At 31.6% G+C, this 26059-nt stretch overlaps 1 protein-coding gene across 1 annotated transcript in view; it reads right to left on the bottom strand.

Moving 5' to 3' along the window:
* The window catches only part of LOC145334511 (gamma-aminobutyric acid receptor subunit gamma-4-like), a 105367-nt gene extending 79313 nt beyond the window's left edge, over positions 1–26054 (bottom strand). The window contains exons 1-6 of the mRNA XM_080179970.1: positions 25796–26054; positions 23569–23647; positions 20084–20143; positions 16446–16556; positions 12293–12352; positions 7057–7125 (exon numbers count right to left, since the gene is read on the bottom strand). Of these exons, the coding sequence (XP_080036096.1) occupies positions 7057–7125; positions 12293–12352; positions 16446–16556; positions 20084–20143; positions 23569–23647; positions 25796–25854 (438 nt within the window). The 5' untranslated portion in view covers positions 25855–26054. The remainder of the gene's footprint in view (positions 1–7056; positions 7126–12292; positions 12353–16445; positions 16557–20083; positions 20144–23568; positions 23648–25795) is intronic.
* Positions 26055–26059: the final 5 nt, after the last annotated feature.

Raw genomic sequence — 26059 nt, 5'->3', positions numbered from 1 at the left:
TTTTTTATCTTTTATAACACAAATATTGTATTAATTTTTTTTTCAATATTGGTTCTTAAAACAATTACCATAATTTAATTATGGAATATTTGTATTCCAGTTTGAAAATGTAAAAAAATCTTTAAAGCGTTGCTACTCTGTATTTAATATTATTCGTATGTGTTACTGTCTGATTTGTTGAGTTTTGCTTCTCATACATATGGATGTAATCATCCTTGTTTGTTAAACTAGTACCAGACAACCCTATAAAATATGAAGAAGGTATAGTCTCTGAACTAATAATCCTTTATTTCCCAAGAGTTATAAACTTTAAAGTTTGCAATTGCTTTGTTATTGATGTATACAAAAGATACAATAGACAATCTATATATATATTTATAGATAGTCAGGTAAACGGGGATAAAGAATATAGTTCCATGCACGTACAAATTGAAAAACATTTACGGAAACGATTTTAAACAATAAACAACCCCCTCCCTTCTCTAAGGAAATATTCTGGGGGGGGGGGGGGGTATAAATTCGCCTTGTTTTCTCAAATGTTATGGGAAATTGTTTGGGAGAGGGAAAAGTTGGGTTACCCCTAACCTATTTAAAAGCTAACTTTGCGTAGCTTAGACTTAAACATAGTGTTTGATTGTCGATATTCCATATTATAATAGCAATGGATATCAAATACGTGGATATTGATAGTGGAAAATTTGTCGTCCATTCAAGTTGCTAATATGGACCTCACTTATTGGTCAGTTCGTTCATCCGGTAGGAGGAAAGGGAATGGGGTAAATAGGTAGATCTTAGTCAGCTTGAAGTTTCAATTCATAAGTGTATATGCTAATCTGGTGTAAGATCCAAGTAATAATAAATCCATTATTTTGATGGCAAACACAAATCTTAAGGGAATAGGAACAATCTCATATTTCTTTGTGTAATAAATAACAAGAACTAATATGTCCATTTGCAGTGAAGCTCAACAATCAGAAAAACTTGAAAAAAAAGACTAGACTTTTGACAATTAATTACGAATATTTTTTATTATACATTTTCATGTATCTTGCATAAAATGAACATGTTTTCAATATGAAAGTACTTTAAAATGGCTGAAATATTACATTCTTTTTTTTGGTTAGGTAATATAAGTGTATGATTCTATAGCCCCATAGGGCTTTAGTGGGTTACTTGTATAACATTAACATAGGAATAGGATCCTATAAATCTCTACTTTAAAAAATTATACAAATTAAAGATAAATTCATAAATTATATAAATGTGTTTGTGATACCAAGAAAATATTATTATTTTTATTTGAATTTACACCAGAGGGAAAGAAACAGATAAACAAAATAAAAAAATGGTTCATTATTTAAAATATTTTTGAGGTAGATAAATTAAAAAGAAAATAATTATTTTTCCATGCTACCTACTCATCCCTAAACAAGGATGACAACATCCATAAAAGCGAAGCTCTAAAACGATAGGACAAACGGACATTAACACTTGATAGTGTCAGAACTGAATAATCATAATATATGTATAAGAGTCGAAGCGAAATTGTAAGTAAATTTTTTTTAAAAAACTGCTTGATACAAAATAATGTTTATATACATACTTACATTTTTATGACTTGATTGTAGAGTTGCTTCGCCAATAATATTGTCTTAGTTAACCCATTAATCATTGTACCAAAAATTAGATCAATCGGATAATAAGATCACATAAAAATTTGTTGTTAAAAAATCAACATGTTTAAAATGAACTACTACAGGAATCCCCATGCAAAGTTTTAAACCGATAGGACAATTCTAACATGCCTAAATTAACGAAAAAAGCTATTAGTTTCGGACGGACAAACAAACCGACCCTAATTATAGAAAAGCTTCGCTTTTAAAAATCTTAGAAAAAAGATAAATTCATAAATTGTATAAATATGTTTGTGATACCAAGAAAATATTATTATTCTTATTTGAATGACCACCAGAGGGAAAGAAACAAATAAACAAAAAAAATTTATTCACTATTTACAACGTAAGTTTATATGGTTATAAGATGTAACAGGACACACAAACACCCACCTAATTTAGTATATAGTTAGGGACATTAAAATGATCCACAAAATATATGAAAATTATCGGTGTAAAAGTATGGACAGCTAGTTGGTACCAACCAATTAAGTTTTTGATCCAACATATAAGAGAACGTGTTTATAGAACTTTGGGCACCTTTGTTATCCAAAGTGCTGCAATGTGCCCTCCCTCCCTGTAGATGCTGTGAGTATTGGTGCAAAAAATATGACGTAACAAAAAAAATTAGCCAATGAGAGGCCGTTATTGACCAATGGTAAAGTTTATAGTGGACTCTCATTGGCTAATTTTTTTTGTTACGTCATATTTTTTGCACCAATACTCACAGCATCCTCCCTGTATATACAGAATAATTGTATTCTGCTCGGCATAAATATGTCAAGATATATTCTCTGTGTAATCTTTATCCCATGAATATCTAATTGTGCTCAGGAAAACAGGGATAAGACAATTCAATATGTAGGGAATAGTCTCTTTCGCGGCAACGCCTCTTAAGGGGCGTTTCGTCGTATTTTCACAGTAACTTTTGATAGGTTCTTTTAGGTTGGGTTAGGTTAAGTTGGGATAGGTGATTGCCTCGCAAGGTTAGGCAATTGGCCATGCAGGGTTAGAAACCCCCCAGAGGGGCTAGAAATAGGGAAAAGATACTTTGAAAATTCGACGAAACGCCCCTTAAGAGGCGTAACCACGAAAGGGACCATACCCGAACATTTTAACGACAAACCCTCTAGTTGGCTAACCTTTTAGAGGATAAATATATACAAATAACAAACCCTCTAGAGGGAATCTTTTAAAATCGCTCTAGGATTTTTTAGAAAATATCTGCACACCTAATAAAACTAGCACTATTACCGACAAACAGACAGTCACGAACACTTAAAGAGTAGCTTTGCCTCTAGAAATGATATCAAATATCAAATATTTTTGATAAAATAAATGTAATACAATTGCCAGTGCTTTCACATATATTGTCTGTTAAGCAATTTTATCCCCCTCTACTTATATTTGAAATAATAGAAAATTCAGAGAAGGCAGGGGGGGGGGGTAGTTTTTCAAAACCCAGCTGGGTCTTAACCTGAATTGCTACCTAATACATAAAATAACTTAACCTAACCTAAAGTAATAAACAAACAAGCGAAAAATTACCCTTTCTTAACCACTTATTTCATTTTATTTAAAAAATTAAAGGATGGGAAGTATATCAGTGCTCAACAATGCACCTTAGGTGAAAGCATCCAATCTAATGAATATAGGATATTCTTAGATATATTGACAGGGGGAAAGTTTGACGTAATTTTAGCTTCCTTACATGGACCTTTAGTTGGTCAGTTCGTCAATCCAGTAGGAGGAAGATGAGGTAAAGAGGGTGGATGGGGGTTTCGTTATTTTAGCCAGCTTGGAGTATTACTTTATCAAAGTACATGCAACTCTGGTGCAACATCCAAGTAAATGGATTCCAATTGTCTAGAATCTGCTGTATTATGTTAATCCACCGCAACTTTATTCGGCGACATGGATATGACTCCTGATGAAGAGTTTTTCTTCAACTACTATTTATATCCTAAAGAACTTTAATTTAATTAGAAAAACTTCTCACTTATTAAATTACGTCTTTATCATTTTTCTTTTATGTTTAATGGATATTTTAAAAGATGTAAAAACAAAGAATGCTAATAATTCAATAATTACTCTGTGGCATTCAACACATGAACAGAATCCAAATATAATCAACTCAATCTTAAACAATTAAACTTTTGTCATTGCTCCGCAACTTATGGCCATATTTGTCCTTGTTGTTTGTTTGTTTATGTTGTGTAAGTGGGCGGAAATATTCGATATTTATCACTGTACAAAATATAAACAAAAAACTTAATAAAATGAAATATGACAAAATTTTTTTTTACATAATATTATTTTACTCGACCTAAATTTATTTTAGTTTTAACTTTTCAACCAATAATTTAATTATAGAAGTAATGGAAATTTAGGAAATCATCACTGGGAATGTATATCTTATTACCATACATATATTGTCTATATCCTTGAGATGCTACCCCCCCCCCCCCCCCCCTGAATTAAAATAGCAAAAAAACTACACAGGGCCAATGGATTCTGAAAATAGGAGCTCAATCGGTTAAGCCGTTGCCGATATCTTAAGCTTCAGACGGACAAATAGACAGACAAGTATCCTACTACTTTGTATTATAGATAATATGAATATGATAAACACTAACGTACAAAAAAAGTAGCTGTGATACTAAAAATATGGTACATTTTGATCTCGTAAAGCATTTTCCAACATTTGACTGTGCACAAATAACAGGTGCAATGAAAAAGGTATGACAACATTCATAAAAGCGGAGCCAAAAATAAATCACGGGTGGACATCATAATAAATAATGATGTCTGCCTGTCCGTCCGTCCGTCTGTCTGTCTGTCCGTCCCTTAAGATCTTGGTAACCACTGAACCGAACGGATTCTACTCTTCAGGGAATATACCTACTGGTCCTGTGGTGGTTTTAGGCTATTTTCTAATTATTTAAAATTAGAAGTTGAGTGGGGGCTTCTCATCAGGTACTTAATTCTTAAAACTATTTAAAATTTGTGGGGGCATCTCCAGAGGTAATTATTTTTTTTCTTTAATTACCTCTTGGGGCAAAGCCCCTAGAGGCTAGGGGCGAAGCCGCTAGTAGAGATAAAAAGAAGGATAATATACTATACTTCAAAGAATATCACAAAACCTTTATAAAGAAATATGTATTTTTGTCTTTCGTAGCATGAACAAAAAACTGCCGAGAAATTACAATTCCACAACAGCCTTACGGATGAACTGGCGCACGGGCAGACAAAGTGCATTATAGAGTATCTTCGTGACTAAAAAAACTTTTTGTTACAGTCCTAATTATACGCTAAACTTTTATTGCAATACAACTTTCTAGTTTTGTAGTTGCTATATTATTAAGGTATGCCATTGTCTGTCCATTCGTCTGCTATTCAATTGAGCATGCTATATTCCTTTTTTTCAATAGTATTACTTGATATGTCTACGTAAAGGGGAAAGAAGGGGGCAGGAAAATAGCTCAAAACCAACCTATGACTTTATTTCAAAAATTAAGTAGCCTATAACCTACTCAGAACTTACGTGAAACTTCCCTAAAATGTAGAATGTTGTACAAACTCGCAGTACAAAATTTTCAAACAATTACCTAAAAATTATGCTTAATCCTTCTATCGGCCATTGTCTTATTCATAAATGTCCTTGGTTAATACTTTGTTACCCTACGTAATGACAGTATAACTTACAGACTAACAAAGAAATAGCAACGCTACTTAAACTTAAAATTGTATCTGTATAGCAGTACACAAAGTTTAGGATTATTTACCCCAAAGTTCCTAGCGAGCACAAAAACACCCGACCCTCTTTTTAAAATAAATTGAAATGATTGTTGGGGGTTAGTTTTTTCCATTCATTCTAATCCCCTGTGGAAGATCCTAACTCTAGGGGGCTACCAAATAGAAACTAACCAAACCTAAAGTAAGACACTAAAAAACACCCTACTGTTATTTTCAAAGTACGGGGGTAGGGGTTTTGTGGTCAATTATGCACTTTAAGGGAAACTGCCAAGTTAATTAAGTTTAGAATAAGTTTTACAGTAAACAATAAGTTATAGCGTCATGGAAAACGAGTTTAACAAGTCAAACATTATAAAATATGCATTAACAAGGAAATAAACTAGATTTATTCCACGCCCTGTCATTTTTACTGTCTGATTTAAAAACCCCATATTTGTCAAATGTCAAATGTTTTCCCTTAAAACGCCTAGTAGGGCACAAAAAAAACTCCTTATTTTGAAATAAATAAAAAGAAATAATCGCGGTAGGGGAAACAATCCAATGTCTCTTCCCTCCCAGAGTGACCCAGGTAAGGATGTCCAAGGGGTTATAACGAAAAAAAAAATCTTGGACGTTTATTTACAGGTTTATTTACAATCCTGACGACTTATTTATAAAACTGTGTGGCATGTTTATGACAAGCTGGTAATTAATTTTAGTGTTGCTGATTATTTATCAAGAAAACAAGGACAATAAAGTCCAACGAAAGCATGCCCAAGCTTTTTCAAAGTGGTGTGGGTTATTAAGAAACCTCAATTGGGGGGGGGGGGGAGGGGTAATTCAAATTTAAAAGGGAAAAAATTGCATGTTTTTTTTTGTTTGTTTAGACCCCCAAAATTTTATTTAGGGGGTTGTAATAAATCCCCTTAAATTTCTTTAAATGGAAGGGGGGGGGGAGTGAGAGGCTCATTTTGTGTATTAATTTTCAAAATTTTACCAGATTTGTAAAAAGTATGGGATTTAAACCAGGGCACGAAGCGCCCAAAGATTTTTGGTTTAAGGGGTGAAAAATATTGACCTTTTAAACCCCTTCCCCCTCTTAGAATCCTTGGTCCAAAAATCGCGAAATAAAATAAAGATTACAACGAATATTCGAATATATAGAGTAGTTGCACTTATAATGAATTATGTAACATGAATCAACGTATGAATACATGTTTTTATTTTTATATGTACTCTAATTTATACTCTTAATTATATTCAGTTTCTTGTTACGAATTATTGGTTTTGATGTCATAATATTTATTAAAAATATATGACCCCATTCAAAAAAAAAAAATTAAAAGATACAACACACTATAATTGTAGAGTAGATTTAATACTTAAACATGAACATCAACGTCCAATAGCAACAAACGAACATTGGCAAATATTCCATTGAAGTCTGAATTAAGGAGATACGGAAAGTGTTATGTGTGACGTGATAAAAAACGTCTATAAATAAAAAAATCTATCGCAAAATTACTTAAATATATAATACTGACATTTTGAGACTTGATTATAGAGATGCTCTGGTTACAATATTGAGTCTCATCGTCCTTGGAATTATATTGCATAAGTAGTTCAACAATAATAGAGTTATACTTACATTCCATAAAATAAGACCAGCTACGTCAGTTACTATTTCTCTCTTCTTAAACTGTTTACACTTGAAGATCTAAAAAATAATTATATTTCAATAATAATATAATAACAGTAACATTATTGTATTGTAAGGATCTCGCTAACCGTTAAAGCGATCAGGTTTTCCTTTACAGGGTAACTTCTCATTGGTTCTGGGAAGGTTTATAACTATTTTAGTGGAGGATGTCACCACCCTCCCAAGCGTTATAACAATTTTTTTTTAATAGTCTCCGCCTTTGCGTGGAGACTTGAACGCAACATAGACAAATTAAAAAAAAACAACATTTAAGTGCCACTAGATGCCTCTAGGGGCTTAGCCGCTAGTCCTTAAATAAAATAACAAGATATCTATCTGTTTGTAACGAAGAGTTTCGCTAATCACTGAACCGACATGGTTCTCCTTTCGATTGAAACTTCTCAGAGTAGGTTTATAGCTATTTTTTCGGGGGGGGGGGGGGGGGGTTAGTTCACCTTCCCAAGAGAAATAGCCTCTAGAAAAATGACCACCTTAAAAAAGAGCTTCTTTTTAATACTAAGAAATATAAAAAGAATATTTCTTAAAGTTTATATCTAAAAATAAATAAACTGTCATATCTACAGGGTGTCCCTCGTAAACTGTTTTTTTTTAAACGCTTATTACTCCCTTACTATTTGAGCTATCTTAGTAAAATAAAAAGTATTTGACAGCCTACTACTGACCATTTAATGATATAGTAATGAAAAATCCGCAAAGTTAACAGAAAAAAATCTACAAAGTAATACATAACAGGCTGATTTTAGTGAATATAAGACTAATCCACAAGAAAAATATGCCTTAGTTAACTTTTAAAGCAGCTGGTGGTCAAACGGTGGATCACAAAGACTTTCTCCAGACATTATAAGAACTGGCATTGTAGTATAATTAAAAAGTCTGGTATATTTCAGGTTCTTGTGTGCATTTAAAGCAAGCGCATGAAAAATTAACAAAAAAGATCAATATTATGCCTATTTTTACGTATTGTTCACTTATATTAAACTTCAGATTCTTGAATATTGAGAATTTCTGGTATGCCATGTCAAGCCTTTTCCATTTTTGTGCTTAGAAAGTCTGAGCGACCAGCCGTTTGAACCCTAGCTAATCTTAAAGTTCACAAAGCATATATTTTCTTGTGGGTTAGTCTAAATTCAATAAAATTAGCCTCTTATGTAATACCTCGTAGATTTTTTCCTGTCTATTTTGTGGATTTTTTATCATTACCCCATAAAATGGTCAGTAGCAGGCTGTCAAATACTTTTTATTTTACGAAGATAGCTCAAATATTAAGGGAGTAATAAGCGTTTAAAAAAAAACAGTTTACGAGGGACACCCTGTATAATACAAAGTAGAATGATGTCTGTCCGTCCGTCCGTCTGTCTGTCCGTCCGTCTGAAGCTTAAAATCTCAGTAACCACTTAACCGATTGGATTCTACTCTTCAGGGTATATACCTGTCCTGGTATTGGTCCTGTGGTGGTTTTAAGCTATTTTCTTGGGGGGTGGGACACCCCAAACCCCCCCAAAAATGAAAATTTCCCCCCCCCAAAATTTTTTTTAAAATTTTTTTTCTAATTTTAATGTTTTTTTATGTTTTTATATACACGGTGTTTCAGAAAAAAACTGCGTTTTCCGTTTTTCTGACACAACCAGAAGGAATACAGAAAAAACGATTATATGTCCTTATTCTCTGTAAAAAAGTACATCAAATTTATAACAGGTGTTTTTCATTATCTCTAAAAATACGGCCTCTATGATAGGTACATAGTTTCCAAAAATGCTTTATGTGAAAAATGTTGTGCAAGAAAAATTAAAATAACTCTTCTATTATGTATACTAAAATCGTAGAATTTCAATATTAATTTAGGAAAAGGTATAAGAAAAGTACCTTAATGAGTTTTAAAGGTGAAATGCTTTTTAGCACCTCACAGAAGCATTTTTAAGAAACTGCAATTTGTCATTTTTTCACATTTCTTGATTGTGATGCATTTGCAGTAAAAGAATCTTTTTTTATACTTTTTATATTTTCTTTATATTTTCAATTATTTTTCTTCTTTTTAAATTTCTTTTCTTCTTTTAAACTTTGTTTTGTCAAATTCAAAAAGATTTTGAAAAACTTCCTTCTCCAATAGGGGCGAAGCCCCAAAAAGGCTAATGGCAAAGAAGTTTTAAAAACAATAAAAAAAAGAAAAATTCAAAGGTTTTAAATAATATAAATCAATATAAATAAATATAAAAAGTTATAAAGAGTTATAAAATGTTATAAAGAATTATAAAATGATATAAGGAGTTATAAAATGTTATAAAATACAGAAAATATCTAAAAAAAATGTAAACAAAATTTTTAAAATTCTCCCCTAAACCTTTAGAAAAAAGCCCCTAGAGGCTAGGGGCTAAGCCGCTAGTAATATCTATAATACAAAGTAGAATGATGTCTGTCTATTTGTTTGTCTGTCTGTTTGTTTGTCTATCTGTTTGTTTGTAGCAAAGGATCTCGCTAACCGCTGAACCGATCGGGTTCTCTTTTACAGGGTAGCTTCTCATAGGTCCCGGGAAGGTTTATAACTATTTTCTTGGGGGGTGGGAACCCCCAACCCCCCCAAAAATAAAAATATTCCCCCCCTTAAAAAAAATTAAAATTAAAATAGTGGGGTCGACTCCCCCCCCCCCCAAAAAAAATCCTTTAAATTTAAAATACGAAAAATTGGTTTGATCAAACCTTTTGGGGCAAAGCCCATAGAGGCTAGGGGCGAAACCGCAAGTACTTCATATAGGGAATTAACTGTACCTACGGTGTACCTAAATTGCCAGAGATTCTAAAAAGACAGAAATCTTTGTAACTATCTTTATAAATTGTTTTCTTTTGGCAAGTTACCTCTTCAATGAAAATAAATGTTTAGATAAGGGACAAGGGATGTTTCGTCTAAAGAAAAACTATTTTGCGTCAACTTTATGTAAGTCAAACATTAATTATGAATAAAATTACCAAATTTGGTTGACCGAAAAGACGAAATTAGCAAATTATATTTCTTCATTTGACCTATTCCTCGAAGTAATTAATTAAATTATTTTGTTTTATCATTTGGCTCTACAGGGATAAGACAATGGCCGATTGATGTACAGTACATCCCTCATAATGATACTCAAATTTTGCCCATCTGTAGATAAAATTAGTGATCAAATGACGTTTGGACACTAAACTTAAGCAACCAATCAAAATTCAATAAAAGTCCCCAAAGTTGTTAAGCCAACGAACAAGAAGACCAATTATAAGTTTTGGGGTCGAGTGTAATAAACAACTAAATGCCCCCCCCCCCCTGTTCTTGTATGTGTATGTGTGTGTGTGTATTAAGAGATATAAGTTTTCCGGAATTGCAATGTAGGGATTAGATTTGAAAACTGCATCAAATTTTAAGGATTTTTTATAAAATTCGTTTTTTGTATAATTCTTTATCTAAAAGCGGAAATACAAATTAAGTTAATTAATTTTGGCATCTGTGATTGGTGGATTTAAAATTAATTAACTTAAAATGTATTTTCGCTTTTAGATAAAGAATTTTACAAAAAACGAATGTTATAAAAAATCCTTAAAATTTGATGCAGATTTCAAATCTACTCCCTACATTAAAATTCCGGAAAACTTATATCTCTTAGTGTGTATGTGTATGTTTATGTGTGTGTGTATGTATATGTGTGTGAGTTCATATTTGTGGCTAGTGGACAATGATTAATTACTATACCCATGAATAGCATCATGTTGAAATTAATCATACATTTGCCTGGGAGGGATGGGACATTTGACTATAAATTACACTAGTAACCAAAGATTTATAATCTTATTCTTTTTTTGGTTACTAACTATAGAAAAATAATCTTAAATCTTAATCTACAGAAGGGGTAATTTTGTTTATCATCATAAGGGATGTATATCAATGCTTTATCCATAATCTTATCCCTTAAGATCCCTACTATGAATGTCATCATGTTAAAATTAATCATCTATTTGCCTAGTGCTTGGGTAAGAAAAGTTAAATAAAGGATGACAACATCCAGAGCACAAAAAATGTATGTCAAAACTGTGCATGGTTATAAGTTGATTCTATTAAAGTCCAAGCATTCCCCCTACTCTTTCTATTGCTATCACACTCTTTGTATCCAGCATACAACTTCGTCTGACATCGTGCAACAATATTTATATAGACTTATATGTATATGTATAATTTCTAAGAAAGTTTCGTGATTTTCTACAATTATTATATTGTCTCTTTCTGTTTCCATTACACTATTTTATACCTACTGAACATTTGCTCTATAATTATGTTTGTCTGTTTATCTGGGATTTTTTGTGCTACTCTATTTATCAGCGTGTCGGAGCCGTTTAATTTTGATGCGGCTCCGGCTCCGCAGAGCCGTATCTGGAAATACGGCTCCGGCTCCTGCTCCAGCTCCGGCTCCTACCTTAAAATTAATATATCAATTTTTGTTCATTATTGAATTTGATAAAATAAAATAAATAATATAAAATATTTTTCTTTCATTTGATTAAAGCTATATAAAAGTAGAAGGATGTGTGTCTATTTGTTAAGTAACAATAGTTTTTCAGTTTATTATATGGAAATATACTGTTGCCAAATTATAATATTACATTAAAAAATCATTTTTAGCTAATCTAGAGCCGGAGCCGTTTTTAACGAAAAATACGGCTCCGGCTCTACCAAAAATGTTGCTGTTCCCGGCTCCCGGCTCAGCTCCGAAACGCTGCTATTTATGAATGTTGCTATCCTTTTTACATTGTAATGTTAGCAAACACGCGGTATTAGCAAAAATTATAGCGGATATGTGTCATATTCGAAGCTTTTCCACGCCGCGTTTTACTAGAGACGTTAAAAATGTTACATACTGCTGCTATGTATGGCACGTGACACTTATATGGAGAACAGTGGATAATGTCTTGACCCTTAAACAGGCGCAACTCATTATCATACACTGCTAGGACTTTCGGACAAAGATCGTGCAATAAAATGGTTGGATGTCTGTTGGACGTTATTTAACCTAATATCCATGGAAAGAGTATCACATCCCATCAACAAGCAGATGATGTTATGACTTCACTAGATGATCACTTAAAATCGAAGGATAATCCCGCCCCAACGAGGCAATTAACAAGGAAATTAGAATGCAAAGCTTACCTGAATATCTGGCAACCAGAGAGACTTGACAAAGTTGGTGGATCCCATAAAACTTCCATCCTACAAAATTAGAATATTCATCAAATTTGAAAATAAACCTTTCCAATTTCAATAATAACGTCTAATTTTTAATTTTGTTGTATTATATTTAATATTCAGATAATCCTATTTCCTAAAAATTATGGAAACGTGGAAGGTAAAAAAGTAAATTGTTGAGCTTTTTATGGAGGCTTTTTCATGTTTAAATATAATTTAGTCGTTCATAGAAAATAAAAATCTTAGCAGTTTCCTGGACCTCTATAAATCTTCAGTGAAAAGGAGAACCATATTGTATGGTTCAGTAGTTAGTGAAGACAGACAGATTTCCTGTTACTTGTATAATAAGATTATATGAAAATGACGTAATAAAACTGTACCTTATAATGAAATAAAAAGACCAGACTAATTTAATTAAAATAATCTAAATTCAATATTTTGTTGAATAATCAATTAAAAAATATAAATAAACTGTATCTTTTAGCTGCGATAAAACGTAAAAGATACGCAAATAAGAAATAAGGTAAGAAAAAAAGTTTTATACCCAAGTTTTACTAGGATTTGGCGGCCGCCAAACAGCTAAATGAACCAAAATCGGAAGGAATAATATAAGTTACCGTCATTCGCCAAAATATTTAATTATTTGAAGCCACAGTCGCAAAAAAAGCGGCTGAATTGAAGCTTTATTATAAGGATAACAATAGCAATCTGCAGCTGAGCATTCGTAAATAATTCGCAGCGGAACCGCCCTTAATATTTTACTTCTTTTCTTATGGAGTAAATCTTTGTTATTAGATTTACTCTAAAACTTTATACAACCCTTCTTATACTGATAAAAGTTAGCTGTATCTGAGGGAGGGAGAGGACAACATAGGTTAAATCAATCTACAACCTTTTCGTCCCCCTAAATTTTACAAGCTACTTAATACAAAATTTTACACTTAAGTATTAAGAGTCGTGGGAGGAAAGGGGGAAGGGAATTATTCTTACTGTTCAATGTCGCATCCCTCTATACTAGTAGGAAATCCAAATATACTTTGTGTGCTTAGTTTCTTTTGGTGCTAAAAGTTAACCTTTTAATTTCTATCTAAAAAGTTATTGTTCTTCCTTGTCTACATATGTATCTAATATCGACTACGCCCCTAGAGGCCTCTAATGGCACTTTAAATGTTTGTTTTTTATTTCAAATATCTAATTTGAGGGGGAAAAATATTCTATAATGCGTTCAAGTCTCGATTTTTTGTAAATTCTCTTGGAAGGGTGGTAGTACTCTCCCCCCAAATAGTTTTAATGCTTACCGGGACCTATGAGAAGCTACCCTGTTAAGGAGCACCCAAACGGTTCAGCGGTTAGCGCGGTCCTTCGGTACAGACAAACTGACAAACATCATGCTACTTTATTATAAGGATTAGATATTTCGGTTCTTTCCCTTAAAGTACTTGGAAACAAATTTTAATAAAGGATGGTTGGGGGGCACTTTAATTTTTAGCCCTGCGGGCCCAATATCTGCAGTGACCTAACTATGCTAGGCTACCCAACAAACATACGAAAACAACCCCCTCTCTTATTTTCACATTATTACAAAATAATGATTGGGGTCTTTGCTCAACTAGGCACTTTGATGGAGACTGCCTTTATTTCTAATATTTAAAACTAAGTTTTTTAGGAGAATTTTAAAATCGTTGAATTTAGCTATGGTTTTAAAAGTTTAGACACTACTAATTTGAACGAACCAATCCAAGATTTTAAGCCAACGAATGTGATAATACGAGTTTGAGTACAAATTCAATTTAAAGTCCAATGTCGCCTCCCTTCCTGGTATTACGTCAGAAATTGTGTCATAATTGTGGAAATTGGAACAATTTTGAGCCACTTACAACAAGCAGCTAGAAAACCAATATAGGCCTGGGATAAACAGATAGGACAATGTATTATAAATCATTTTTCTTCAACTTACTTTTATTGAGAAAGTATTACTTTTTGAGAGGAATACAAAATTATTGCAATTATGGTACTTTATAGCTTCTTAATTTCTATTAGTAGGTTCAAAATCTAAAAGATTTTTAAAAGCGAAGCTTTTCTATAATTAGGGTCAGTCCGTCCGTCCGTTCGTCCGACCGTCCGTCCCAGATAGATAGCTTTTATTCGTTAATTTAGGCATGTTAGAATTGTCCTATCGATTTCAAACTTTGCATGATGATTCCTCTAAAAGTTAGGTACGATTTAGATAGCGTAGCAACTCTATAATCATTACCAGAATGTCCGTACGTCCATTTTAAACATGTTGATTTTTCTACTTTTTTAACAACAAATTTTTATGTGATCTAAATGTCCGTTTGACCTGATTTTTGGTATATTAATTCCTGGGACAACAAAGAACAATATTATAAGCGAAGCAACTCTATAATCAAGTCCTAAGAATGTAAGTATGTCCATAAACATTATCCTGTATAAAGCAGTTGTTCAACAAATTTACTTACAATTTTGCTTCGACTATTATACTTTTATATTCTGATTATTCAGTTCAGACACTATACAAGTGTTAATGTTTGGGGACTCTAGTAAATTTTGATTGACTGGCTCATAAGGGGCAATTTTATGTGTCATTATTGGGGATGCACATCAATTCATCAGCCATTGTCTTATCCCTTTATATCCCTGGACACAAGTAGGATAATTGTAAAAATATACGTTCAACTGGAAAGGTCAATGTTAGTAGACGTTGGTAGATTTTTACATTTTTAAAAGCGAAGCTTTTCTATAATTAGGGTCGGTCCGTCCGTCCGTCCGAGATAGTTAGCTTTTATTCGTTAATTTAGGCATGTTAGAATTGTCCTATCGATTTCAAACTTTGCATGGTGATTCCTGTAGTAGTTAGATACGATTTAGAAAGCGAAGCAACTCTATAATCGTTACCAGAATGTCCGTACGTCCATTTTCAACTTTTTACTTTTTTAATAACAATTTTGTATGTGATAAAATCATCCGATTTATCTGATTTTTTTAATTACTGATTCCTATTTCAATAAGATACAATATTATGAGCGAAGCATCTCTATAATCAAGTATTAAAATGTCAGTATGTCCTTAAATAGAATTCTGTATTTAAGAAGTTTTGCAACAAATTTACGTATAATTTTGTCAAACCTTATATTTTCATTTTTGTATATTCAGTTCTGACACTCAACAAAAGTTAATGTTCGTCTGTCATATCGTTTCAGAGCTTCGCTTTTATGGATGTTGTCATCCTTGTTATTTATTATTTAGTGTATTTGTATACTTGGATATTTAAATGTAAAAGTAAAAATGTAAAATAGAAACGTTTATGATTTTTGTTCAAGTTAAAATATAGAATACACATTTTTAGATCTACTTTTGTCTTTTTCTATCATTTAAAGTATTAAGTTTAATAGTATGAAGTTAAGATTTCGGTAACTATAAAACTTATTAAGTACCGCATTTTAGGGAAGTTTCTCATGTATAAAATAAAGTATTTATAAAGAACATACCGAAAAATAGCAGCATAGAAAAAACAAGGATGACAACATCCATAAAAGCGAAGCACTGAAACGGTAGGAAAACGGACATTAACACTTTTATAATGTCAGAACTGAATAATCAGAATATAAAGGTCGAAGCAAAATTGAAAGTAAATTTGTTGAAAAGCTGCTTGATACAGGATAATGTTTATGGACATACTTACATTTTAAGAACTTGATTATGGAGTTGCTTTGCTTATAACATTATACTTTGTTGTCTCATGAATCAATATACCAAAAACCAGACCAATCGGATAATTAGATCACATAAAAATTTGTTGTTAAAAAAGTAAAAAATCAACATTTTTAAAATGAACGTACGGACATTTTGGTAATGATTATAGAGTTGCTACGCTTTCTAAATCGTAACTAACTACTAAAGGAATCAGCATGCAAAGTTTGAAATCGATAGGAAAATTCTAACATGCCTAAATTAACGAAAAAAGCTATCCGTTACGGACGGACGTACGAACGGACCGACCCTAATTATAGAAAAGCTTCGCTTTTAAAAACAATTTGAAAGTCGGACAGACTGTTCAAATCATAGAGTAGCTGCTCTATTAAAAAATGTTCATTACCGCGCCCCATTTTGGAGAGGTGGAGTTAATAATGAACCTGGACTCCTCCCACATCAGGTCAAAATACAGCTCAAACGTCATGGTCAGTGCGATATCATTGATCTTCGATACCTAGATAGATAGATAGATAGATAGATAGATAGATAGATAGATAGATAGATAGATAGATAGATAGATAGATAGATAGATAGATAGATAGATAGATAGATAGATAGATAGATAGATAGATAGATAGATAGATAGATAGATAGATAGATAGATAGATAGATAGATAGATAGATAGATAGATAGATAGATAGATAGATAGATAGATAGATAGATAGATAGATAGATAGATAGATAGATAGATAGATAGATAGATAGATAGATAGATAGATAGATAGATAGATAGATAGATAGATAGATAGATAGATAGATAGATAGATAGATAGATAGATAGATAGATAGATAGATAGATAGATAGATAGATAGATAGATAGATAGATAGATAGATAGATAGATATATAGATAGATAGATAGATAGATAGATAGATAGATAGATAGATAGATAGATAGATATATAGATAGATAGATAGATAGATAGATAGATAGATATATAGATAGATAGATAGATAGATAGATAGATAGATAGATAGATAGATAGATAGATAGATAGATAGATAGATAGATAGATAGATAGATAGATAGATAGATAGATAGATAGATAGATAGATAGATAGATAGATAGATAGATAGATAGATAGATAGATAGATAGATAGATAGATAGATAGATAGATAGATAGATAGATAGATAGATAGATAGATAGATAGATAGATAGATAGATAGATAGATAGATAGATAGATAGATATATAGATAGATAGATAGATAGATAGATAGATAGATAGATAGATAGATAGACAGATAGATAGATAGATAGATTAATGAGCTAAATTGGTATGTTAAATTAGCATAATGAATGTAAATCCTCTGGTTTGATTACATTTAATTTAATTGGCACCATCCTTTTTTATCAAAAGTGGACCATTAGCAACGAATCAAAACCCCTAGTTCCAGGTTTTAGGTACTATATCTACTTTATAACTATAGAATGTTCGTACAACAAATAATACATTAGTAAACAAATTTTTACAGTTTTCTCTCAGTCTTTTCATTACTTTTTTCAGATTATTGTTGCCTTGCTAATTATGGACAGAAGTTTCCTTTCCGCAGGGATTTCAACCTTGTACTAACATTACATGAAAGAGTGGGAAGGGGGTTGATTCAAAGTAAGAAATTGAGATTTTGTCGTTTAATTAGTTAGAGAGAGTGAATTACAATATATTGAATACCGAGATTTTAGATTTATTTAAATTGAAAAAGATTATAAATTACAATCCTTATACTATAGAAACAGGATGTTTGTGTGTCTGTGTGTTTGTTTGTACCAAAGGATCTCGCTAACCGCTAAACCGATCAGGTTCTCCTTAACAGGGTAGCTTCTCATAGGTCCCGGGAAGGTTTATAACTATTTTCTTGGGGGGGTGGGACACCCCCTACCCCCCCAAAAATGAAAAATCTCCCCCCCAAATTTATTTTTTTGATTTATTTTTAACTAAAATTAAAAATTAGGGGGGGGGGGCAATTTTTTTTTCGACTCTCCCCTCCGCAGGTGCCCCTAGAGGCCTCTAGGGGGCGTATCCGCTAGTAACTAAAATAGGGTTTAAATAGATTATTTTGATAAGACAGTTATAGTGGCTTCATCCCATGAGGTGATTGTGGCTTCCACCCCGCATTAATTTTTTTCTTGGGGGTATTGCACCTTGGGGTAATGTGGAGCACTGTCACACCCATTTATCTTTTTTCTCAAGAGTGTCCCACCCTCAAGAAAATTGTGCAAAATCTTGGTTTAATCCCTGAAAATTAAAACTTAATCGGTCTAGTGGTTAGTTATATCCTAAACTTCACCAGAATGAAAAACGAACAGACTGGTGGAAATATATAGTTCTACTTTGTTTCGATAAGACTTTTTTATGGTCCAAAAAATTGCTTTGCATATTAAGTAATATTCTCTTGTTTATTGTTATAGCAATCATAATTATTTGATTGAATAAAAATGTAATTGTTTTTCTGTAAGTTCCCATTCCCTGTCTGCGGTAAAGTAGTTAAATACTGAATTAACCAAATGACATGTTTAATTAATTTTCATAATTATGTGGTTCATAAACAAAGAAAGCCTAACAGTTCATTCATTGGCTATACTCAAAAAACACTTACATCAGAAAACGCACATCTTAGAAAATACCTACTACTTATTTACTTTACTTACTTAAAAGTAAAACAACATTTTATCTTAAATTTTTATTTTCTTTTACTCAGAGTTTCATGCTTTTGCAATCATCAGAAAGATACTATTTTTTTCATTAAAAATAAATACGTGGATTTTTTTACAAATGTTTTAGAGGATTTAATACTTTACTTATATGGATGTTCTCATACTTGTTTACTGTACAATCTTATGGTTTTATAATCAAAAGCTAATTCGAATTCAAATAAATCATAATTATGATTCAGTCAACTAAAAGGTTTAATACACAAATTGATTGCTGTGTATCAGTAGAAATAAAATAGATTTTTGTAGCTTGATTTTATCAATTTTAAAACAATATAAAACACATGATCCTTTGTTTTCTAGAATAATATAAATCAATGAATTAACATGTGTATTTGGAACATCAGATCAAAGAGAAAAGTTCTCTTTTAAACATAATTCTTATACTTATATAAAAGTAACATGATGTATTTCTGTTTGTCTTGTCTGTAGCAATAGATCTCGCTAATTAATGAACTGATATGATTCTGCTTTAAAGTAAGGCTTATAATGTGTCCAGGTAATGTTTACAACAATTTCAAGATAAATCGTCCGAAGAAAAAAAATCTTCCCCAAAGAAGATACAAATTATATAAATTAAAGAGGTCCCATTGCTCAATAATCATTTCACGTATCTAACCATAGTTGTGAAATGAAGCTTGACATTTCTTTGATTACAGTTGTAGACTAATTATATATATTATATTAGTAGAGCTCGTCTAGACTTAATAATTTACTGTTAGCTAGCGACATATAAGACCAATCATGTTCAGGCGTTTTCCACAAAGTGCATTGTTGGGCACTTAACACCCCCCATATTTTAAACAAGTTTGAAATAAGGGGGGGGGGGGAGGTTCAGTTGTCAACAGGCAATTTGAGGGAAGGCACTCATATAATTGTAAAAAAATACGTTGCATAAGAAAACAAAATCGATTATTTATTATCTATAAGCGTTTTTTTTTAAATTTATCAAAACAGAACATGACTTTTATCATCAATTCAAACCTTTCAACCTTTTTTAGAACAATTTTTTCTGTTTTGTTATCTTCAATCCATATTAATTCCACATTTTTACTTTTAAATCAATATCTGACTTATATTAATCCTGTTAAAGCATAAGAATAATTTATCTATGTTTCCCATCTAAATTGGGTTAAAAGAATAAACTGATTAGTACCCAACCCACCTATGTTGCTATGTATTTTTAGAGCTCATTGGAAAGGTTAAACAAAACATGATTGATCATTGGAATAAATGCCCGGCTCCTTAATATAAAAATAATATCTACCTCAAATATGAAGATATCGACAAAAACCTCGAGGGGACCATCTGAAGCTGGTATCACATCCTAAATATTTTATAGTATTTTATGTAGGTTAGACTTTAGTAAAGTATTTGATTTGTTTGATAAATGCTTTCCAATCTGCAACAGAAGCCGAAGTAAAACAGTCTGCAACCGAGCAACACCAAAGTTTTAGAATAGGAATAATTTTGTCATGATTTTTACTTTAGAAGGAAATTCAAACAAAATAACCTTTTCTTACTATTTAAGGCAGCGAGGCGGCTCTAAAGAATAGGTTAGATTAAACAACGGTAACCTACTTTTAGCAAAATTAAAAAGCTTTTGAAGCAGAACTGTTTTGCAGTTTAATATTCTATTGACTCCCTTTGAAAAAATAAACAAACTTTTGTTAAAAATAAACAAGAAACCTTTCAACTAATTGCAATTAATCAATGGCAGAATTTTCCATAAGCGTTTTGTTGAGATAAAATATGTAGGTATAAAGTTATTTTTCTGCAAATACTTACTTAGAAAAAATTATTAGAGTGTTGTTTATTTTTATTTAGGAATATTTTAATAATTCTGTTACAAATGTTATGCATTTCCTAAAATAGTTAAAAACCTTCCTTGAACCTATTAGAAGCTTCACTCTAAAGGAGAACCATATTGGATCAGCAGTTAGCGAGATCCTTTGATACAGACAAAAAAGCTTACTACTTTATATAATAGGATAAATTTGTCATCCTTGTTTTCTTTTGATGTGTGTTTTTATGGTAATTTCAATATTGGTGCACAAATATCATGCACTCACGGATAAAACGGTTAGGTTAGGTTATATTGGATTAGGTGATTGCCCCACAGAGTTAAGCAATTGGCCCCGCATAGTTAGAGCCGCCGCAGTGGCTAGAGAAAGGAGAAAAGCTACTGTGAAAAAAACGAAGAAACGCTCCTTGAGGAACGTTGCCACGAAAGGGACTATACCCCATAAAACTAATGGACAAGCTGGTCCCATTCAGTCTATTGGTCAGTCTCTGTTATGCTTATTTATTTTCATATTTATATACATATGTATTTTACAGCATTACTCGCAGTTTTCTGTCCAGATTTTACATTTTAGTAGCGGTGCTACTCTAAATTTCACATAGTCTGTCCGTTATTCCGTAATGCTATATGAGAAATTAGATTTTTTCGGCTTCTGTTGAAAATAGAAGCTGAAATTTTTAGATAGACATACACACATTTAGTCTATACATTACTTTTAAAAGATGATTTTCTTTGGGTTTTTTGCTTTTTCTCTGAATCTGTTATATAACTCATATTGTCCGTTTGTCCACTCCAACTTTATTATGCTTCGCCAATTATGTTTTTATCTTTATTTTTTTTCTCATGTCCCCTTTTGTAAATATTTACACATTTTTTTTTATGAAGGGATATTAAGGGATAAGACAATCAACGATAAATTGATTTACATCCCAATTAGTTAAAAACAAATTACCCTATTTGTAGATTTAAATTTTTGATTGAAAATATTGACACCACTAGTTGGAAACAACCATTTAAATTCAATAATATCAAAAGTTTTATGTGGTTTATGTAACAAAAATGTAAGTCAGTATTCCTTTATTCCTGAGCGGGAAATTGGTGTGCACTTCCTGCTAGTTTAGATAATTGAATGCTCGATGTTCAGTGTGTGATGTACATACAATTTGGATTATATAAAGTTCTAGCGACTATGCCCCTAGAGGCTTCTATGGGCGTTTGAGAGAGTAAAGGGAAGAGTTTGGACTCAATCCTTCTAATTCAAAGATAGGTTTTATAAGAAATAAAACGAAAAAATCGTTCATGAGGTTCCTAGGCGTTTTCTTTTAAGGGGTTGATAAGGCAAAGGAAATTTATTTTAAAATTTAAAGAAGTGGTTTTCAGTGTTCGATAAAATTTTTAAAGGAAAGCACCAACATAACTTTTGTATATAATGTATACATAAACACTAAAATATAACTGCACTTTTGAGTGCTACTCTAGTTACAACTTGACAAAAACAAAATGGTATGAAGTTACTTCAGGTTAATTGAAACACAACATGGTAGAATCAAACATTTTATTTTTGTAATAATGCTCATCCTATAGTAGTAAAGCGTTTCTTGTCTGTCCCGAAGGATCTCGCTAACCGCTGAACTGATATTTTTCTCCTATAAAGCTTCTTATAGGTCCTAAGAAGGTTTTAAACTATTTTTGGGGAAGGTGTCTTTACCCCCCTCCCCCCTATAAATTATTTTTTTACTCTTTTAAACTCAAATTTAAAATGGGATGATGTCGACTTTTTCCCCTCCAACCTTAAGTGCCCCTAGAGGCTTCTAGGGGCGTAGCCGCTAGTATTTTATAAAGTAGTAGAGTTTTCGTATATCTGTCTACAAGACATAAATGTTGGAGTTATTTCATTCCAGTAAGTTGTCCAGGTTTTAGGCTAATGGCAACAGGGGGTCAGATAAAGCCAGCAGTAAAAATAAGAAGTAACACTGTAATTTACTAAGAAAATAGTAAACTAATATATTAATCTCTAAGTTACTTTAAAAATTTCAATGTAATTGTCGTCCTAACTGACGGACAAAGTGACATATAGAGCAGAGGTGGATTCTTAAAAAAAATTGCCCCACTAATCGCTTTGTGGGGCAAAATTGAACCTAGTAATAGTGTCTAACTTTTTATTTTTGTGACGTAACAAAAATCGAAGGATGAGAGGGGAGTTGGGAAAGGAAACCCCTAAAAAGAGATGGATTTTTGTTACGTCACAAAGATAAAAAGTAAGACACTATTACTAGGATCAGCAAAAATGTTTTCGTGAAAAATTCACCAAAATCACATTAAAAATCTACAAAAATTAAACAAAACCATAGAAGGGTTATGAACGTAAGATTTTTATGTGATTTTAGAGGATTTTTCACGAAAACAATTTTGCCCCACTAAGTGATTAGTGGGGCAGATCTTTTTTAAGAATCCACCTCAGATGTTCAGTTATCATAAAAAAGAAGAAAAATGTAGATAATATGCAAAAACTCAAAGAAAATCACAAAACCTTAAAAGAATAACATTTCTCGTATTTATTCGTATCCGGTGGATAGGAACCGGTTCTCATCCATACGAAAAAACTATGTCTAGCATCGTATTATATCAAGCTCTCTGCGGATATAGAATATACAATCATAATATTAAAACCAGTTTTTTTAGCTGGTGCCTTAGGCACATAGGGGCTAAAAAAAACTAGTTTAAAAGCGGTTTATGATACGATGCAAGAAATTACTATGATATCTTTTAAAGCTTTACCGACAGACAGAATGACAAAACAATATATTTATCAAATCTTCCCAATGAATTTCAGCTGTCTATCTTTAATAACAGCCGAGAAAATCATATTTGACTCAAAATGTTACGGACTGACGGATTGACTGTTTGACGGACAGACAAAGTGAATTATAGAGTAGCAAAAATGTTACCTTATTATAATCTGGAGGTATACAGAAGGGGTTGTCTCCCATGTTGTCTGCTGTGCATTTTGGTATATCAGATACAACTTTTATACAATATACATTCAACAAAACTTACAGTTATAAATAGTTAACCATATTCTTATTCTATTGATAACTTTTGTTGCTTTGTAATAACGTAGTTTTTCAAACTTATAAATAATGTGGAATATCAAATACATTGTTTCTATAAATGTGTTAATGTGTGTTGTTCTGAGTCGCTTTTATGAATGTTGTTATTCTTATTTTATTTACGTTCTTACATTTTTAAATTAATTTTTGTTTGCACGTGGCTTTTTCATTAAATCTCTAGAAGCGAAGCTACTCTATGATCTGTTTGTCTTTATGTCCTACCGTTATTCGAATGTGGTCTTTGGTCTAGCGGCCCTTTAGAATATTTTTTGGTATTTTTTTGTCGATTTCTCTTAGGAGGTAGGTGGTATCCTTCCCCAAAATAGTTATAAACCCTTCCAGGACCCATGAGAAACTATATTGTTAAGGAGAACCATATCTATGTTCAGCGGTTAGTGAGATTTTTCAGTACAAACAGATAGAAACATAGAGATCCTCTTACTTTATTATAAGGATGATTGTATTATGATTTTCATGTGTATTTGTGTATTGTAGCAATAATAATGAACCTTTCTGTTGCAGATTTTTTTTTATTAATCATAACTTAATCATTAATGGAAAGTAATAATAGTCAATACAAGTTTTGTTTGCTCTTAATTATATCTGTACTTCCAGAATAATAACCTATATACTTTTGATTCAAGTACATCTATGATATCTATCTTATTATTATGATTATTGTCTCAATCTAATATATACACAAACAAAGAAAGGTAATAAAGATTTCTAATTAATGTTCATAATAAGCTTTATTAGATTATTGCTTTATCTTATTGAGACAGATGCTCTTAAGGGTTAAGTAATAGTATAGTAAACAATTGTATAATGTACTCTTATATGAGTGTACTGTACACCATGATTTTATGACAATAACTCCCAATGTAGCATTAATTAATAAATGTAGGACCAGGGATGAACCATCTCAAGAAAAACTGTTTCACTTCATCCTTGCGCAAATATTTCATGTATGTATAATGACTGTTTTTCCATATGTCAATATCTTTTTGAACAAATAAAATATTTTGGTGAAATTTCTGAAGATGAGAAAATTTCTTTCATCATAAAGCTTCTACTCTAAAAACTAATTTGTCAGTCTGTTTTCTCGTCTCGATATTTTATATTTCTGTGCAATGCTTTTTAAGGATATTGTCATCCTTGTTAGTTATCTATTTTTTGTATACTTAAATATTAAAAAGTAAGTTTCTTTGCTTTTGATTTTGATGACTACAGAACCGATTGAGTTGTTCAATTTAGGGAAGCTACATATATATAAACCTGCTGCCTTTCACAAAATACGATGTATTAAAACAATTCATGTTTTCTTTTCATTTAAAATAAAGAAATGAATATAATATTGAAAAGTTGTATAATTCAGTTTTGACAATTCAATTTTGTTTTAAATTAAATAACTTTTTAAAGTTCAATAAAACAATAGTCTAAACTTTCTAATTAATTTAAAAAGAATGTCCTTTTTTATGACAAAAAAGTCATTAATTTTAATGTGTCTTGGTTTGTACTATTTCATTGTATAAAAAAAGTTGTGGAAAACCAATTAATAAAATAATGCATTAAAAAAGATATTCGAAGTCAGTGAAGTCATTTATGAATGTTCTTTTTTTTTAACGTGTACTAAACTACAAAAGTGTTAATCCTATAATATAAAGCATTAGGTTTTTTTTTGAAGCTTAAGAACTCAATATCTGCTGTACTAATATTCGTCTCCTTTTTAGGGAAGCTTCACGTGGATCCCATTATGGTTTTGTGCTATTTTATTTCTAGATTTAAGCATTTGAGTTGAATAAGCTAATTTTCTGCCCCCTTCTTATCCTTTGAATATATATCCCCTAGATGCTAGGGACGCAGACAATAGAAGCAAGGCTAATTTATAATTGCACACGTTTGCCAGGAGCCTGATAACATTATTACTAAATGTCCGTCCATCTGTTTTGGTACTTCTAATATTTCCAAACTATTTGTTCAGCATTTAGGCTTCGCTATTTATGGTTGTTATCATATGTTGTAAATATTTGTTTTCGGCTAAATTAATTTTAATGTATATTTTCCTGGAGACACAGCAAAAAATATAAAAGCGCAAATTTGTGCACTCCGCATATTTTGCGCCATTCAGCCCACACTCCACACAGTGCGAAAGTTAAAAAATTAACGCGGCATCAGAAACAAGTTGCGCGCCATGAACTGATCACAACATAAAATTTCACTTTTTTCAATTCTTTTCGTCAAACTGCTTTACTTTTATTCTTTCACTTGATTGACAATTTGATCTTTATTATAAAAACACTTTGTCAAAAATCAGTCAACCATTTTAATC

Source organism: Acartia tonsa, chromosome 12 (assembly GCF_053477335.1).
Source record: "Acartia tonsa isolate MP-2025a chromosome 12, ASM5347733v1, whole genome shotgun sequence".
In the NCBI taxonomy this organism is placed as follows: Eukaryota; Metazoa; Arthropoda; class Copepoda; order Calanoida; family Acartiidae; genus Acartia; species Acartia tonsa.
This window is presented reverse-complemented; position numbering and strand designations above follow the sequence as displayed.